Below are 19,853 nucleotides of genomic sequence, written 5' to 3'. Positions count from 1 at the left end.
ATCTACGTAGATGACATTATCTTAACAGGCTCCTCTTCTAGTCTACCGCAATATGTCATCTCTCAACTTCATTTTGTTTTTGCCTTTAAGCAACTTGGTGATCTAGAATACTTTCTAGGCATCGAGTTTAAACACCTCTCTAATGGCTCTCTACTCCTCTCACAGTCTAAATATATTTGAGATCTGCTTGCCAAAATTGTGATGGCAAATGCTAAAGGTATGTCTACTCCTTTGCCTGGGGGGCTGAAACTCTCCAACAAGATAAAATAAGATATAGGATAACATTATCGTATATTAGTAGGATAGCATAGGACTTATCGTGGTCACCAATTTGTCCCAAGTGGATCTTCATTTTGGTCTTTATAAAAAAAATTATTTGTTTTTTTTTTAAATTATTATTTTTAATCAATATAAAATGATTACATCTTCTCTAAAGTGAGCAACCAATTTTAGAGGATAAAGTAATCAATCTCATCTATTGATGAAAAAAAAATCAATTGTTTATATTACATATGCATAATAAATCATAGATGTGTTGAAATTACTTACTTTATCCTTACTCACTTAAAAAAAGCCAAATCCAATCATTTAGCCCTAACGTGCAAGTCGGACACATTAGGCTTGGAACCCAATGTTGACATTTACTTGTTGAGCTTTGTATTAATTATTGATCTTTCTATTAAGTGTTTTTCTGTCTCCCTCCCTCCCCCTAAAATGAGAAAAAGAAAACTTGAACCAGTCTTTAATTTTTGTCAATTGCTATCACTGGCAGTGTGAGGAAGGAGACAATTCGGATAAACTGGGCTGCATATCCTCTTTACCACGCCCCAGAAGTATTTGCACCATTTATATTGGACGGGCGGCATCTATACTACGTTAATGCATTTGAAAATGCAGCTAGCACCATGGAGACAAGTGCTGTGGCAGCTGAGAATATTAATTGCCCGACTCATACTGTCAAGATATTTTGGCCAAGTAATTGTGCATTCATCTAATTTGTCTGCAAGTTCTCAAGGAGAGGGTACTCATTTAGATTTGTGATGCAGTGATTGTAAGATATTACTAATAGTTTGGAAGATGCTAGATTTTATATAAATTGCATCCGAGCATTTGGAAAATCATACAATGTATAAACACTGGTTAATAAATGATTAGTCTCCGCCGATAAAGCCGATACATTGCCTGTTAATTTATAAAAGAGAATGTTGGGAGAGGTAAAACTGATTATGTTTATAGTTTGAAGGGATTAGTCTCTCACTGTTGACTAGAGATACCCTTAATGCATGGAACATGAAGACAAAAAAACTCTCTCCCATGTATTTTATTATTCTATTAATGGACAGTGTGTGAATATGAATGTTAAGATTGCAATTTCTAAGGAGGATTCCCTCAAGTTTGTGTCAGTTTGGTAGACACATCTAGGATGTATATTTGGTAATGTAACATTTAGGGAGAGGGGGTGCAAGAGAGAGAAAGTTTCCGAACTCAAAAAGCTTTTTATGAGACACTTACATTTATCTCTGTCCAAAGAGACAAATGGGGATTCTAACTTAGGACCTATCAAATGCTATATGTGTCTTGCTTCACTTGATTAACTCCTTCCCTTGGGATTATCTAAGAATAATAAGATGTGTTTAATATGTAGGTTATTTTTTTCATTTGTAGTAAATATATTTTCTACCAATCATGTTTCCTATTAATCTTGATTTCTAAGAATGTTATAAATGGATTTGATATGTTTAGAAGATTCTTAGAAAGAACTACTAGAAATGTAGACAATGTTTTATTTGTATGCTAAATTTTTTTCCACTTTCATGGGAATCTTGCACTCTGCTCCCACGCATGAAAATGTTAGGGACTATATGGTTTAAGATTTTTTTATTTTTAATTAAAATGTTGATTTTTTTTATTTTCTATTTTTAATGATTTGTACAAGAAATAAAATATTTTTATTTTTATTTTTTTACTGCTCTCTGTATAAATTTTTAAAAATAATAAGTGAAAATAAGACAATTTTTTGTAATTAAAAATAATAATAATAATAATATTTTCTTGAACCAATTAACTCGTTAAGTTGATAAGTTCGTAGACTTTCTAAATTATTATTAGTTTAATGAGTTGATATCAATATTGATTCATTAGGAAATTATAGAAATTTCAACTGATCAATATATAAGACATTAATTAGTTATTATTGTCTAAATTTATAAATCTTTGATAAGTTAACATGATGTACAGATCTCTAAAGTTGCATTTTAGATTGTTAGCATTTAGAACCTAGGGATTACAATTTAAGATGGTTTTAAAACCGCTAAAACCAAACCAAATTTTTAGTTTTCATGTTTTTTTCTTTGGAAATTTTGGTAATATCATTTATTATATGCCCAACGACTCATCTTAATATTTAGTATGCTGCGCAATCAACTCCACAAACTAAACTGTAAATCCTAAACACACTGACCTGGTGGCTGATGAATCAATGTTTCCACAAGGCAGTCAAGAGAGGCACAACTTCCTCAACTGGATGTTTCGGGTTATTATTGGTCAATATTATCGCTTAACCTTGGAAGTATCTAACGTAAATAATGTGAAAGTAGTTGCAAGAGGGACGGGGCGTGTGATTTTCTCAGTACAAATTCTTGTTAAAACTGATGTATTATTATACATGCAAATCTGTACAAATTCAATGTCTCTGCAAATAGTAAAACCAATCAAACTCCAGTAACTGCACCAATTTTGCAACAGAATTTGTAAGAATACAGGCAAAAACAGTCAGATTGTATGCCTTGGTTTGCAAAGCAATTGACATGTTTCTAGTCGCAATGTTCTTCAAGCTGCCAACGGTTCCTCCATAACTGTTTACATCATCAGTCATTAGTGGTTAGCTAATTTCTTTTCCTATTTTTATTGGGGGAGGGGGGTTGGAATTATTAGATAGTTCAGGAATATCACATGTTTATGGTCCTAATCGATCTCTAATCTCTACATGATATGAAATTCGAGTTTTTCCAATTTATGAGAAAGAATTATAGCAGTTAATTATGTGTCATGTAGAGATTAGTAGAGATCATGATGATCCCAGACCATCTATCTACTAACTTCACAGGGGGATAGAAAGAGGGGAAGATCAGATACCTTTTCCTTTTGTAGATACTTCAGCATCACTGGTAACTGGTGCTTTGGTTGGGACATCAGGAAGGTCCAACTTTTCTTCAATTTCTTCATGAACTGAGGGAGGAACTTCGGGAAGATCTTGGACTGTAAGCTGAAGCAATAATATGAACTCTGTCAATTTCCACATAATAACAACTTACAGGGGCATGATGCTATTTATGCCTCTTTGATTAAGAATTAATTGATTTTTCCTTGGGTGTGACTTAAGTTGGTATTTCTTTTATCATATTCCTAATTTTGAGTTCACACTTTCTGCAGTCAATCGAATGCTATGTTTTTTGCAGGCAGCACAACTACCAGACAGTTACATTACGCTGCTAATAGCAGTACACATCTTTTTACCAATAGATCACATGCCACAAAAAATCTTAGATACACATTCATCATACAACAAAAGTAAAGCAAATTCAACCAACAAAAGAAGCTCCATTAACCTTGGCTAGTACAATAATAATATTCCCATGCCATTCCCCCAGCAAGGAGGTACACTATGTGAAAAAGGATTAAATTGAAGCATAATATGTATGTCCCTTCCGTACTACTATGATTAAACCCAGTTCAATTGGTACAGTTTGAATATGATATTCATATTGAGGTGAGTAGAACAAATACAAAATTAAAAAAAATGGAAATCCATGTACCTGGATTTCCAAGTCCTCAAATTCCGCTAAAATCTCCTCCTCGTCTTCTGCTGATAACTTCTCCCCCATTATTTCATTAATTTCCTTCAAATTCAACAAAATTATGGCAACCATCAGTAAACATCAAAGGTTAACAGAAAGAAGCATCAAATTTCCATCTAGACATGGAAAATTGGAAACAGTTTTCAAAAGGAACAAGAGTAAGCATAACAGGAAAGTCAAGCTCACATCTTGATAAGCTTTAGCTTCAGCAGTGTCATCCATAAGTTTCTGAACATCTTCAATGTTTATCTCACTTTGTATGGCTTTCATTGCATCATTACCAGCTTTCAAACTTTCAAACACAGCCTTCTGCTTGCTAGCCAGTTCAATATCTGCTAACTGAAAATGTGTATGTATTTGTTTTTGATGTATAATCGAGTTAAAAGAAAGAAATGTCAATGCACAATAATCTCCTCTAAACATGAGTACAAGACACCAGAAGGGAAAATGACTGAATTGGCACATAGAAACAGACAGTTGTAAAGCCACCAAAAGAAGCAAACAGGTAACAACATAATTATTTCTAAGGGACAAAAAGAAATAAAACAAACAAGAAAAGTAAAAATATGACAGAGGATAATACGATATAAATTAAAATATTACTTGTTGCTCAACATTTATAAGCCAAGCATCAACTTGCTTCAACAATTCTTCTTGTGTCTTTTTTTTCTTTAGTGCTAACAAGGCCCTGTCCTTCTTCTTTTCACGAATCAAGTCTCGTGCAGCTTGCTTTTCTGCTTCAATAACAGCATCTAGCTGGAAAACAAGAAATAAAAAAGAAAAATAAAACTGAAGTAAGGCAACATATCCTATAGGGTACGGCAGAACTTATATTCTAAATAAAATGCTCTATCATCGTTGACAACATAACAAAAAAAGTGTAAGCATCATTGACATTCTCAACTGACTAGTTTTACAATTAACATACTTAATAGCATTTTATTGAAGTTTATTTGCCAGCCAATTTGAACAAGGAACCTAAAGGGAAACAGTTGAAAAACTACACTTCACAACAAAAGACATATGCATGAAAAGAATGCAGTTAACATGTACGCTCACATACCACCATACAATTTCAATTAGAAGCATGCTCCATACAAACAAAAATACAGAGCATGCTAATGATTAAAAAAATGTGTTGGTCTAGCTTGTACAGTTCAGCTCATTTATTCTTTACTTTGCAGGCGGTTACCAGATTAATTTGAATGGAACATATTATAAGGGCAGGATCTGTCCACTGAGCTTGCAGCAATTCTTTTTTTTTTTTTTCTTTTTTTTGGTTTTCCACATGTATCCTCCTTCGGAAACAAACAATCCTGTTCAAGACATGATTGGACACTAAATGTGGGATGCTCTTAAGAAGGTTATAATATAAGCGTGCAGTGTTTGAAGTTCTATGGCATATTAGCTTGGAGCAGAATATGCCTAATTTTAAGGATAGGATACAAATACTATACAACCATTTCTTCAGAAAGCCCAACATTTATTCATTCTAACTATAACAAAGAAAGAATTCCAAAAGACCCAAATTCATTTATTTATATCTTAACTAATATTAGAGGCAGAACTCGTCCTGATCATATTTTCCCTATGAAAACCCTATTGTCTTATAACAATAGAATTCACAAAGGCATAAATTGATTTGGGGGAAAAGAGGGTAACCTTCTGTTGATATTGGGCGAGTTTGCGTCTCTGGGTCTTGAGAGCGAGAATTGCTTTATCGACGTCTGTTACCTTGGGCTTCTTCACGAACAAATTACCCATCGATGATTATTCTGATCTGATTTCTCACTCTACGGAATCGAATCGATCATAGAGGAAAAGGGGTGCTGTTGATGATCATAGCTGTAGCTGCCAGCGAATTCAACAAACTGAGCCAAACAAACACTTTCGCAGCTAAAGTGAACAACCTGGTCACAACGTAGGAAAAAAAAAAAAAAAAGAGAAAACCACTATGGTTGTTTATCTTCGTTGGTTGTCGAAATTTTTAGAGTCCGTTCGGGTGATTTTTTTGTTTTTAATTTTAAATTTATTAAAAACTAAATTCAGTTTTAATTTTGAGGACTGAGTTTCAGTTTTTTTGAATTTTTTTTTATCATGTTTCATTGTGAAATTATACAACATAAAAAAATAATTAAAAACTATTAAAATAAGTCTCACTTTCCTATTTCGATTTTATTTCTAGTAATTATCCTGAGAGTCAATTCAAAATAAAATCTCTTGTTCCTAATTTCCCTTTCCTCACCTAAGCCTTCTCACACACAGTTACATATATTTAAATTTCAATTTTGTTAGAAGAAGTTATAGTAGTAATAGCAAAATTTACAAAAATTGGTCTTTATCCTTTGAAACCATTATTCCAGCCATAATAGAATCCATCTTTCACACACACCTTTTTCATTAAAAATTTCTTTAGTTGATAGAAATTGGAGTAAAAGAAGAAAGTGATAAAGGCTTCATTCTTGTTCTGGAAACACCATCACCGTTCTCTCACGCTCATATATTTTTTTCATACAAATAGTTTTAGGCTTACGAATTAGAATAATATACGGCTTTTTAAATAAAACTTTCTCTCTTTCTTTTCTTTTCTGAGAAATATAGGAAGGAGAAAGAAAACTTTTTGGGCCTATTTTTCTTGTATCAACACCACAATTCAATTCAGGAGAGTAAAAAAATTAAAACTTCTTCCTTTTCGTATCTCAATTGAAAACGTGAGAGATATGGGGTTAACAGAAAAGAGAAATCAAAATTTTAAGGCTTGAGCAATTAACAGATTCAAATGAAAGCTTGAGCATGATATCCCCTTCATCAATCAATACACATACACATACACATTATCACACATAGATAAAAAAACCCTCTCAGAAAAACCCTCAAATCTACTCCCCTTAAACAAGTCTCTACTTCCCCAAAGAAAACAGTGACCGTAGGCGAGAGGCAGGTGGCGACGACCAGCGACCAGTGACCACGAAGAACGACGGCGAGAGAGTGGGTCGCATGGAGAAAGAGGCCGAAGAGAGATAGAGAACTCGTGGAGACAAGAGAGAGGTAAGGGTGTCTAAAACTAACAACAAAATCCCACAAGCCATTTTTTTTTTTTTTTACAAATAAGGGTTTTAAAAACCTATAAAAAAAACCAATTCAGCCCAAATTTTGTCGAACATGTTTTTGTTTTGAATTTCATTTTAAAATAAAAAATCGGAAACTTACAACCACTCCCAACAAGATCTTAATTTCTAATTTTTTTTATTAGTTGGACAGCTTATTCCACTTTTTGATAAAACCATTTGTAAAAAAAAAATAACATTTTTTGAATGTGTAAAAGAATATTTTTTAAGACATTAGCTTTTTTCTTTTTAAAAAATGTTAACTTTAAGTTTATTGTTTTTTATTTTTATTTTGTCTTTAAACATTTATTAGACTTTATTTTTAATCTTTTTTATTTAAAGTAAAATTTTATGTCGATTCACATAATTTTATATTTTTTAATTACTTCAATAAATAACTTTATTAAACACTTCTTTTAATTAGTTTTATATGATGTAGCCTACCTAATTTTGTCAAAAATAACTTTAATCTATGATCTTTAGGAGCTTATGTGAGCTTTTGTTCATTTTTATATGTTTTATTTTATTTTTTAAAATAAATTTAATTATAATATAATTTATAATTATTAAAGAATATATGTAAATTAAACAAGGTTTATTATAATATAATGACTAAAATATGTAAATTAGATTATCAATTTATATCATATATTTTCAAACCTTGTTTTATAACATATTTATATTAATAAATATATTATTCAAAGATATTTTACAAAATATTATTCTTTAGAAAATAAGGAACGTGATATTTTTTGGTGAATTAAGAAGCATGATGTATCTCTATAAGGAACATGGTAATTATTTTGGATGAATTATAAAATGTAACTTATATATTATTATTATTGTTGCACACCATAATTATGACATTTAAATGTTATTGTAATTTTTTTTTATAGATAAATATTGTAGGAAATCAATTTATTTAATAAACCAGAGAGAAAATATTTATTATTTTGATTGAAAGTAAATTTATTAATCTAAATAAGAAAATGATAATAATTAATTTGAAAGAATCATTAAAAATAAGTGTTAATAGTCAATAAAGTATACACAATTAGTTAGATAAGGTGCATGAATTATTATAAACTTCTAATATTATATTCAATTCTTACATTAAATTAAGTAACATTAAGTAATTACTTACTCTTATTATGTGCAATGTTGCGCAACATTAGAAAAAAAATGTTATTGTTATTATTAATATTATGAGTATGTTTGACAAGATATTTTAGTTAATTTATAGTTTAGTTTTATTGTTTGGTAAGTAAACTTTTGTAATAGCTTATAACATTTTTTTTGAAACACTATTTTATAGTTTTTTATATTTTTTTCTATTTTTATTCTTTATGTGTTTATTTAATTTTCTAGTTACTCTTTTAAAATAAATTATGATTTTATTATTTTTTTTTATCATTTTACACTTTTTAGTTACTTTAACAATTAGTTTTAATAAACACTTATAATTTAATAAGTTATCTTTTGAGCTAATTTTATCGAAAGGTGTGAATATGAGTAAGATTGGATACTTAAATACCCACATCTATTAAAATTTATGAACAATTATTTATACCAAATTTCATTATCATTAAAAGTGTCTTTGGTTCAAAGGAGGAAAAAAAGTATAAACATGAATTGAAATGAAAAAATGTAACATATTTAGATTAAAATAAAGTATAAATGGTAGAAGTGGGGGACTACACCAATTTTTTAAATTTTCATCTCAAATATACCAAAATATAAATCAACCAATATCCCAATACCCGTTATCATTCCCACACATCAACACCCTATCTTCATGTCAATGTTACTAAAATTTCAAATTATTTTGATCCATCTTGAGAAAATACGTCAGCTTAGAAACCAAGTCCAATTTAATTTTTCTTGACAACCTGTTGTATGCCACAAATCATCACAATCCTATCCCAAACCAAACGGGGTTAAGACACAATCCAAGTCCCTAATTTTGCATCTTGCAAAGCCCAAAAGAAAATGAAAAAAAAAAAGGAGAAAGTTACTTAAATTAAAACCCTGAGAATGCGAAAATTTTGAGACGCAGCGAGTGGAGTGGAGTGAACTTTCGCATCAACCCTTGAGTGTCGTTTCGTTTGGGCGCCAAAAGCGTTTCTAGATTTCAATTTTTCGGTCTATTTTCATTCTCAATAAAAAAAATTATTCGCTCGCGTCTTTTTAAATCCACTCACTCACTCTTCACACAATTCTCACACCACAGAAACTGAAAAGAAAAACTTACTCGAGAAAATGTCTGGAAAGGCGAAGAGGAGAGACGACGACGATGCTTCCGACGCCGACTCCGAAGGCCACGCGCCGCCCATGAAGTCCCTCAAGAAGGATTCCGACGACGATCCCGACTCTGTTACCATTTGCGAAGTCGATTACTCTACTACTATGCTATTGCTAGGGTTTCTCTTTTTTTTTTTTCTTTTTCTTTTTTGCTGTGTACTAATTAGTTTGTTTTATTTATTATGTAGATTTCGAAGAACAGGAGGGTTGCCGTGAGGAACTGGAAAGGCAGCATTATGGTTGACATTCGCGAGTTTTACGTCAAAGATGGCAAGCAATTGCCTGGCAGGAAAGGTTGGTTACTACTCGCTTCTTTCAAATGCCTTTTTCACTCTTTTTATGTGTTTGTGAATTTATTTTAGTTTTGTGTGTGCGTTGTTTTAGGAATAGTAAGGGTTTTAGGTCAGATCTTTTCAATGCTATGAATGTTATTTTGCTGATTGTGTTGAAAGAGGTAGTTAAACTAATGTACGCTATGTTCTTGTTCATGATAGCTGCAGTTTCTACTCCCTTGTTGGCTTGTTGCTAGGTTAGGCACTATTGATAAGGTTCTCACATCATTGAAGGTTGAGGGATACGCACGTTTTCTGTACTAGCTGGTCACCACATTGAGAACTATTTTTTTTTTCTGATGTGGAGTTTGTTGAATTGTGATTCATGAATGTGTAATTTGTTGTTAGCTCCGCTGGGCATGTATTTGAAATTGCCAACAATGTGGTCCATGGGAATACTCATGCATGTTATATAGTATTGACACATGATGCCTCTTGCTTGTAGTTGTATCTATTTCATAGTCATTACATGAGTGGACCAAATTGATAATTATGCAATTTGTGACAAGTTGCATTGGATGTATACTTGTTAACTTGATTTCCATGTTTCAATTAGAGTCTTTTCTTCTAATGGGGTTGACCTGATTGACTCTTAAAAGGTCCTTGTTTATGCTATCCTTTGATGTTCAAGATCATGCTCATGCATTATGGTTGAGGGATCCTTATGTAAACCTGGGAAATTCTTCTAGAATGTAGAAAGACTAGTCAGTTGGGAACAAGTGGAGTGCAGGAATAGATTGTTTTGTTTGCTTTTACTGAAAAATTGGTATTTTATAGAACTCTATTTGATTTATCCATTTCATTTAAACCCCATATGAAGATGTTTGTTAGCTAGAGGATTTATAAATGTGGGTTACACTTACATTTTTATTATTTGTTTTCAGGTATCTCGTTGACCATGGATCAGGTATATCTTGAAACTATATATATGGATGTTGTATATTATGAGTTCCTTTTCTATGCCTCTGTCTTAAATCTGTTGGTTCTAATGATCTAGAACAAATGATTTTCGAGCCACTGTCCTGTAATTCATTTCTTGTGTTTTGCAGTGGAATGTGCTTCGTAATCATGTCGAAGAAATTGACAAGGCAGTTAATGAGAATTCTTAGGAAGTGGGCATCTAGTCAATTTAATAGTTTACTATGATAGCAGGTTATATATATAGTCTTTTTGGATGATTTGAAGTACAGTTAAGGGCTACAGTATTTTGTCTGATCAAACCCTTCGAGGTTGCTATTGTAGGATTTCGATTTCAGCCTCTGGTTACTAATGCATGTAAAGTGACCTCTATTATATATGCTAGTAGTTGGTTAACTATCTACTGCTTACTGCTACCACATGCTGTTATTTATCCTCTGAAACAGTAAAAACTGTGGACAAAGAAAGGGAAGGAGAAACTACAAATTTCAAGAATGTTTGTTTACTATTTATTTAGAGTAGTTGAATCTAATAATAGTATTTGACCCTTGACTCATTTCCTCTGCCAAACGTTTTAATTTAAAAAATAAAAAAATCTAATTTTAATCTTTAATAAATTTATGTATAGATTTTATTGACCGATCAGTTACACAAGTTATTCGTAGCATGTACCAAATAAATCATAATGTACCAAAAATAAAACTAGTTTTCTGTATGGTATAGCTCTGTATAAGATGCGCATGCTTTACACAATTAAATGGGAAAAAAAGAGTTGACGAAACGTTTAAATTCGTGAGCATCGATTTTACTATCTTTTAGGCAGCAACGCCCGTGTTTTTTTTGTTGTGCTGGGAATTGAGATTGTGTTTGTCGCGTTTCTAATCGATCTGCAATGTTCGTCTTTAATATGAAGAAGTAAAACATTTAAATTCAGAAAATAACACATCAATTACTTTTTATTTAATTCCTCGTCAATATCTTTACATGAGGGCAAGAATGATGAAATAAAATACTGGTTGCTGAATTTGAATGCAACATAATACATTATTTTCATCTATCATTATACAGCGGGTATGCTTATAGATCCAATATCAAGTACTCTTGGCAGGATCTGCAACAATGCAAAGCTTGTAAGATTTGAGACAGTAAGCATGCAAAATGCAATATTCAGTATAGCTAGTCAAAGGATCAACTCAAGCCATACCTCACCCAATCGTGCATTTATTTTCAGGGGCACAAAATCATCAGCACGCGTCACACCTATGTTCACAATTGCAGTAGCAGCACCAGCCTCATGAGCTGCTCTGTTCAAGTAAATTTTACAAATCCAATCATGTCAGATATGCAAAACAGGCAAATGAAATTTCAGTGCTTGCAAATGGGAAATACAAACCTTTATCTAAATTAGAGTTTTGAAGTTAATTACAAACAAAACTTTTTCTTTGAAATGATAATTTGATATATATCTCATTCTCAATAATATCATTGCATATCAAATTTTATAGGAGGGCATCAACAATCATTTTATAAAATAGCAGAATTTGTCTAGAAAACTATATTGTATTTTAATCTCAGGTGTCATTTATGGGAAGATCCTACAATAGATAAGAATAAATCACTGACAAGACAAAATGATGAAGGGTTCTACTCCAACACCAGATTTTATCAAATAGTTATTTTGAAGATGTGAAAACATGGAAAATTGGTTTCTACTATCAATCTATCATGTGGCAGAATGCAAATCACACATTTTTATTTTTTTTTGTATATTCAAATGCTATAATTTAGATAATATTGACACCATAGCCAGAAGACCTGGTAATTTTGAATCTACCTGATAAGTCGAAAAGCAGACATGGTCATCAGAGATGACCCGAGTACAAGAAAAGCATCACATCTTCTAGATGCTTCCATTGCCATATCAGCTCTGTCCTTGGGAACATTATCACCAAAAAAGACAACCTTCATAATTATTCACAATGAGAATGTTAAGGACACTCCATAAATATTTCACGTTTGATTTACTTAAACAAGCATTTACATTCGCCAGCATAATAAGTCAAATAAAAATGATCACAAAACATTCTCAGATACATGATTGACTGAGTATGAATTTCTCTGTCCACGGAATAATTCAAGTTGTTTCAAAATACACTTGCAGTCTGTTCCTTCCAGCTGAATCATGAAATATGTTGAATCTTAAAACACAGCCATGAACTTATTCAAGAGATAGAGCAGCAACAAATCATCACAGAAGAAAAAGATACGGTAAAGCACACATCAAGATTTGCCACATAAAACAGAATTACAAAAAAGAATACACAACTTAAATGGTCATCAACATGGAATTTTGTTCTGATTCCTCTGAGCCAAACGGGACAAGTTTAGTTGCCTAGGATAACGAGTATAGCACCTAATGAGAACTTAAAATAAATATTCTACAACCCTGTGAGGTCCTTAAAGGCTTAAATGAGAATTTGGATCCAAATGAACAATTAGTACATCAGCTGCCCAAGCCCAAGGTGTAGAGAGTTTATGTTAGATAAATTAGAAATGGCCTGAGAGACAATGCTGACGTGGCAGAGAGGGATGTGTCAAATATATAATGAGTTTCTGTTATATTGGGATGTGTGAGGAAAGAGGATATCAGAGAGAATCATTAAGTTTGTTATGGACAGAGCGCACTAGCCCTCGGTAGGAGCCTAGCTCAGTGGCAGTAGGAAATCCAACCCACAGCATTTCCTTTTTACACATTCAATAATATCAGTACCTGAATTCCTGCTTTTCTTTTTCCATTGTTGATCTATTTGTTTCTATATCTTGGAGGGTCAACCATCACTTCCTATCATAACCTTATATATTCTGAACTGGTGGTCAAAACATCCAGAAGTGTCTATTCAGCTTCACTGCATTTCATGGAATTTTTTATTTTGTTTCTTTTTTCCTTTTCTTTTATGTGCAGTAGGGAGGTGTGTTCGTAGATTCACTGTTTCAGATCCATAATTTATATAGTAATAATTATGATTTCTTATACTTCTCTTGCCCCCACTAATTACCAGCCACAACAATAAAGAACAAAATATCTGTACAAAACTAACAGGCTGAAGTATCCAGACAAGTCACAGGCACAGCCATATATTTCAACTGAAAGAAACAAGACGGCCTACATCAGGTTTGAGAGCTCCATTGCACTTATGACAAGTTGGGATGGTAAAATCCTCCTCCCAAAATCTTTCATCAATCTCAATATCACCATCAGGTCTTTGTTTCATGCCAAAACTCTTGTCTGATCCAGGGTTTCCATGGTCCAAGTTATCGATTGCTTCTGCCCACTGGTTTATCAGAAAAGGGAAACTCAGAATAGATGCACACAGTCTTATTGTTTTGAGAAATAAACATTGATAAAATGAAGCAACATATTTTTGCTTTTAAATACACAGTAATGACCCAAGTCAGGTCCTCCTACTATCAGAGTTTCAGTACAAGGAACACATTGCAGACATGTATAATACAAATTATATAAATGATTGAAACATGCAAAACATAATTCTTAAGAAAATTTAACAGACTGACAAATAAATGCTTAGTGTGGTAATTGTACCCTATATCTTCGCATAGCGAAGAGCCTCTGGGCAATGGGGTACGAAGTTTTTTATAGTTTAGTAATCCCTGCAAGATTCAAGATGGTACCCTCAATTTTTTCAATCTTCTTTCTTAGTGTTAACTGTCAAGCAATATAAGAAAACAATAAGCGTTCGAGGAAGTTTTATGAGTTAAGAAAGTAGTTTCTTGCAATGACTGCAACAAAGGTACAAGTCTTATTTAAACACAATGTTTAACATCCAGTATTATTACACATGCCATTAGGAATCTTTCACGGGACATATTAGTTTTTCCCCATACTTCTTTCTCTACTTTTTAGTGCATACTTCCCAACAATCAGATTTCATCTTAAACCTATGAAGCATAAATCATTTGATGGGATTACTGTTCTCCCCACGCCACACACCTGATGAATGAGAGCACCCAGATGCATCATTCTTCTCCTTCTATGACTTCCCTCTTCCCTCATATTTAAGAGAATAAAAAAGGGGGAATTTTTTTATCACAAACAAAACCAACCCAAAGAAACCATCAAGACCTCTAGAGAGCTTACACAGATACTATAGTTATCAACCAGCAAGAGAAATTATTCCTTATATCTAAGTATTACATCTCTCAACATCAAAATATACTTTATCCCTAGAACAAAGGACTAAATCTTTTAAATATCATGACTTAATCATAAACTCACTTCATCAGCATTTTTCTAAATATAGAAATCACTTAAAAAAATTTCATTGATAATACAATTTTTTCTATTAGTTGCAAATTCTAACCTTGGGATTAAGGGTCTTCAACTGGTCCTGAAATAAGCTCCGGCAAAAGGAATATCCACAATCTATACAAATTACAGTGTATACAGTCCCATGTATTTCTAATGGGTTGCTACCAGCACGATGATGCAGCCTGAGAACAAGGTACAACAAAATTCCAAGATAGGCTTGCTTTTAATATCTCAGGTTTTCCAAATAAGCCTAATTAATTGATAAATAATTAGAGGGTACCTATCAACATTTTGGGTAATCATAAAATTGATTCGGCCAGCTTTATCTAATGTGGCCAATGCAGTATGGGCAGCAGATGGTTGTGCTGTTGTAAATCGCCTCCATCCAGCATAGCTCCTTGCCCAATATCTCCTCCGAGCTCGACTTGAACGGAGAAACTCCTTTTAAATAATGTTAAGAGAAAGGAGAACATAAACACGCAGATTAAGATGAAAGGGCTTCATGAGTCACAACTATTTTGGCATAAAAATCTAGTTGAGTTTTCTTCACCAAAGTCATTGCCATAAACATTCAAATTTAAATATGCTACACACTCATGATTACACCAATGCCAGATTCTTAATAACTTATCAATAGTTGAAGTCTTTCTCTCCTTCTGTAGATGGAGAGAGTTCTGCTTGCCCTACACTATTGGCTAACAACAACTTTTCTTCTCTTTAAAGAACATGCCCATAGATACTGGCATACTGCAGGTATTGTGTTCTTTCTTTTCCCCTATAGGCTACAGGAAATAATATTTAAGGTATTTGAAAAATGATATGAAATTCCAAGCCATTAAAGCAACCATCTGGAACATGATATCTAAATGCAAACATATATGTTTTCCTATCCTTAGCCGTTTTTTTTAATCTTTTTCTATTGGCCATATTTTTCTAAATTATTTAGGCCCTATCACAGTACAATCAAAGAAGCAAATATATTTGAACATGTCTTTAGATCACCTGATGGGTTATTGGTTTGAAACCAGAACTATAAGCTCCATTGGGGCTGCAATAAATAATGAATTGCTATCAGTGAAGAACAGACAAAAGAAGATAAAGTCAGCATCAAGAATAATAAATTTTAGCAATTCATTCCATATTCTCTCAATATGAAACTCAATGTTCACCCTATATAGGACTTTAAACACAACAAGAATGGCACATTCTTTGACTCCACCAATAAATGAAAGTGGATATTGATAAGAATTAGCACTGATGAACAGTCAGTGCATGGATGGTGGACCCCTCCAACTGATGAATCATTGATGCATCTGGTTTCCAATAATTACATATTGATGCAGCGTAGTTATTTTCTTTTCAATATTTAAATTATTCTTTTAGAAACATAGGATAGAATAAGATCAGATTAGGATAGACTGAGATTCATGTGATCTCAGTTTTATCTTTTATTTTGTTTCCCCCTGATCTACTAGTTTGAATTGTAATCAGATCAGATTAGCTAGAGAATCTCTCACCAACTCAGCCTATAAAATGAAGAAGTTGAAACCCAAAGAGGCCTACACATTTCTTTTTTCTTAAGATTGACAGGAAACATGTAACATCAATGACCAAAAAATATCAGATCATCTATAAAGCAAACCAAATTTTGGAAAATCTTTAAAAAAATGTAGGCCATAGACATATTTCATCACACTTTGACTTTGTAATAAATGGAAAATGAGCTCCAAATAGTCTAAAGGAAATGGTAGGATCAATCAAAATGTGATGAAATATAGCAACAATTATCAATCTTAGCACAATATCTATAACATGGCCAAAGAAGAAAGCAACTAAGCAATTAATCCGTTTAATCCTTTTATGTTGCCATCAGTTATGAATGCTACATCCACAAACTTTACAAGGTCCAACAAATATATTAATAAATAGAGGAAAGAATTTTCAATATCATAAAACAATTAGCAAGCAGCCATTCTGAGCAAAAGAGCCCAATAAGCATTTTAAGTAACCTCATGATCTTAGAAAGTAGTATACAAAAGAGGCAGAACCTTCTGTAGTCGGGGATGCCACACTCTGTACTGATTCCAGCTCCAGTCAATACCGTGAGCTTGGTACTGTACATTAAAATTGAAATTGAGTCAGGGAACTCTTAAAATTTGCAAAATGTAAATGATCAAAGTGCTGTTATTATATCTACAGTACGTATGGAGATCTAATATACTTCTAACTGAAAAAAAAAATAGAGAATAAGAAAATCAACCTCCGGTCCAAAAATTCATACAAAAGCTGAACGTCTTTGATACTCGGAGGATCTGCTTCTGGAACTGTCTTCTTATCCCTCGAGATGTTAGATGAGGCCTTTTCATCAGTTCTTGGTAAGGTCCCAGGGACAGAGATTCGGCACGTTGTATGTACCAGCCTCGCACGACCCTTAAACGATATGAGTCTTCCACCTCTTTTTGCTAAGTGCCAATTTCCACTCCTTGGTTGAACAATATCTGTGAAGATGCAATAATTTGCAGAAACACAATGCTATAGTCAGTCAAATAAGCCACAAGTGTCAGGAACTCAAAGTAAGAGTTTATGTTAATGCAAGAAAATAATTTTGCAAGCAAGAGGGAGCATACTTGCCTGTTGTAAGAGTCCCGAGCACTTTTCTCACAACCCCAAGAGACTGTACATTTAGATAAATAATAAATAGAAAAAGAAACACACACATTATGAACTATGAAGCATAACATATTTACATCTATTCAATAGTGTAGAAAAAGTAGAGAGTTAAATGAAAGATATGAAACGAATGATTAAAATAAAAAGTGCATTTGATGCAGATATTGTTTGGAGCAAAGAAAGAAAAAGATGCAGAATGAGTCAGAAGAAAGAGAGTTGAACACAAGTTAGAAATGAAGAATCTGAAAGTGGAGAATGAATTTCATTTATCATGAGAAAGGTTTCTGGAAACATGGTTAATAATAGCATTCCCTGACCTACAATTATTTTACTCCTTTGAATCTTTGACTTGATGTAACAGAGAGAAAGGTAGAGAGAGAGAAGCGGAACTTACAGTGAGAGAGAAAGACGAGGAGGAATAGAAACGAAGAGGTAAAGACATAGCCATTTAGTTTATGGGAGCAACCATGATGCGCATCGCTCCCACCGCTGCTTCGCCTTTTACTCTGGATTTTGGTTCATTATGTTCAACCCCCTCCACGTTGCATACTTCTCCGCCGCCTATAAAAAGTTTAAAGTTTATGATAAACAGTCATTTTGTCAATCGGCTTAAAAATGTATATTTGAAACATAAAAATATAAAGTTTAGTTCATAAAATTTATAATAAATAGTCATTTTGTTAATTGGCTTACAAATGTATATTTGAAAAATAAAAATATAAAATTTAGCTCATGTGTAATAATTATTAATTTTTATTACTTATCATATCACATTATATCGAATGAAATGTAATTTTGTTATAGTCCTTAAATCAACGAGAGATATCGTTCTAAGTCTAAACGGTAAAGAATAAACATTTATATTAATTTTTTTAATTGTCTCTCGAAGCAGATGAGATTTATTCAAGGAATTCTATATATATATATAATAGTTGATTAAATTCTTTTTTTAAAATAAATAAATTTGGTCCCATGGTTGATTGTATTTTTTTTTTACTCAAAACTCTTGACATATTATTTTCAATCTAAATATAAAGTACAAGTTGAAATTGAGATCTCAAATAATTTTAAAGATTAAAAATGAAAAATTTAGTAAAAATTTGATAAAAATATAAGATATAAGATTATTTTTTTTTCACAGCAAAATTAAAGTTTGACAAGAAAATCAAAATAATAAAAATATATATATTAAAAAACAATTTAAAAAATATATTACATAAATAATAAACTAACAAGAAGAGTAAATTATAAACACATAATAATAATAATAATAACAATAATTACTCACAAATTATTATTAATGTCTGGATATAGTTGTTGTAATTTTTATATTTTTGTGGATTAAATTTTATATTTTTATCTTTAGAGACACATTTGGTAGCGTGACAAAAAGTAAAAAAAATATTATAATAAATATATCTCTATGTTGATAATGTGTTGACAAATTTATCTCTTCATATACAGCTTATTTTATCCATAATAACGACCACAGTTAACTGCAGAATGTATTTATCATAATTTTACCTTTTAATTTTATATTTTCATTATGCGAATTAGACATTAGAGAACAAAAATAATTATTTAGCTAAAGTTTAAGTGGATTGAATATGGATCGGGATACTACAATCTTTTAGCTATAAAATTGTCACTCCCACAGCCGATTTAAACTTACAGGTACGAGTTCCGATCCTTACTCACTAAAGTAAATTGTGTTGGCTAAATAAATATATGTTATAATTTAGCAAAACGAATTTAATACATTATCAATTATTCAAGTTTTCACACAAAATTAATTAAAATTTTGTCTTTGATGCGTGACCCTTAAAAACTAATAATGTTAATTTATAATTACACAACAATGTAAAAAATTATTGTATTGTTAATATAAGTACTAGTATTATTTATTTTAAAAAATTATAATTTAAAATACCAATGTTGTAATTTTATTTATTTGTGTATTGTTGATGTAATTATCAGCCAACTAAAAATCAATATTAATATAACCTCCAAAATAATTATTACAAAAATTAAGAAACCTTTCCGGACACTAACCATTTGTAATTTTGAATAGTAATGTAAAAATCTTTTACCAATGCATTCATTGATTACTCATTTAAATAATAGTTTTTGAACACTACTGCGATAAGTAAAATAATTATACTCATAATAATTTTTATATAAAATAAAAATAATAGTTAATTGATAAATTATACAAAAAAAAAATTTAAGTGAAGAAAATTAAAATCTTAACGGCAAAGATTAAATTTAAATAAGTAAATCTTCAGATATTAATATAAAAATAAAGACTATTCTATAAGTAATAAAAATATAGAATTATAAT

General features: G+C 31.7%; 3 protein-coding genes across 4 annotated transcripts; 1 reads left to right on the top strand and 2 right to left on the bottom strand.

Moving 5' to 3' along the window:
* Positions 1 to 2,621: 2,621 nt before the first annotated feature.
* Positions 2,622 to 6,923, bottom strand: LOC114410070 (vacuolar protein sorting-associated protein 20 homolog 2-like). The gene is made up of 6 exons (XM_028373826.1): positions 5,520 to 6,923; positions 4,461 to 4,613; positions 4,044 to 4,196; positions 3,816 to 3,899; positions 3,136 to 3,265; positions 2,622 to 2,855 (listed from the first exon to the last, which is right to left on the bottom strand). The coding sequence occupies exons 1-6, from the start codon at positions 5,619 to 5,621 to the stop codon at positions 2,830 to 2,832; spliced, it is 648 nt and encodes a 215-aa protein (XP_028229627.1). The 5' UTR covers positions 5,622 to 6,923; the 3' UTR covers positions 2,622 to 2,829.
* Positions 6,924 to 8,924: 2,001 nt separating this feature from the next.
* LOC114410071 (RNA polymerase II transcriptional coactivator KIWI-like) lies at positions 8,925 to 10,934 on the top strand. Its single transcript, XM_028373827.1, has 4 exons — positions 8,925 to 9,352; positions 9,454 to 9,559; positions 10,482 to 10,504; positions 10,647 to 10,934. The coding sequence occupies exons 1-4, from the start codon at positions 9,224 to 9,226 to the stop codon at positions 10,704 to 10,706; spliced, it is 318 nt and encodes a 105-aa protein (XP_028229628.1). The 5' UTR covers positions 8,925 to 9,223; the 3' UTR covers positions 10,707 to 10,934.
* A 510-nt stretch (positions 10,935 to 11,444) lies between these two features.
* On the bottom strand, positions 11,445 to 18,067 carry LOC114410069 (NAD-dependent protein deacylase SRT2-like). Of its 2 annotated transcripts, none has more exons than XM_028373824.1 (11): positions 17,907 to 18,067; positions 17,474 to 17,516; positions 17,103 to 17,340; positions 16,891 to 16,956; positions 15,845 to 15,890; positions 15,123 to 15,283; positions 14,895 to 15,024; positions 13,683 to 13,847; positions 12,350 to 12,477; positions 11,720 to 11,819; positions 11,445 to 11,626 (listed from the first exon to the last, which is right to left on the bottom strand). In XM_028373824.1, exons 1-11 carry the CDS (start codon positions 17,958 to 17,960, stop codon positions 11,576 to 11,578), a joined length of 1,182 nt encoding a protein of 393 aa, XP_028229625.1. In that variant the 5' UTR covers positions 17,961 to 18,067; the 3' UTR covers positions 11,445 to 11,575. The 2 variants fall into 2 exon arrangements, 1 of the variants encoding a protein (XP_028229625.1); XR_003666271.1 differs by having other exon boundaries at positions 11,608 to 11,626; positions 11,720 to 11,814.
* Positions 18,068 to 19,853: the final 1,786 nt, after the last annotated feature.

This window comes from Glycine soja, chromosome 4 (genome assembly GCF_004193775.1).
Source record: "Glycine soja cultivar W05 chromosome 4, ASM419377v2, whole genome shotgun sequence".
Classification (NCBI taxonomy): domain Eukaryota; kingdom Viridiplantae; phylum Streptophyta; class Magnoliopsida; order Fabales; family Fabaceae; genus Glycine; species Glycine soja.
The sequence above is the reverse complement of the archived record's forward strand: the minus strand, read 5'-3'. Positions and strand labels throughout refer to the sequence as shown.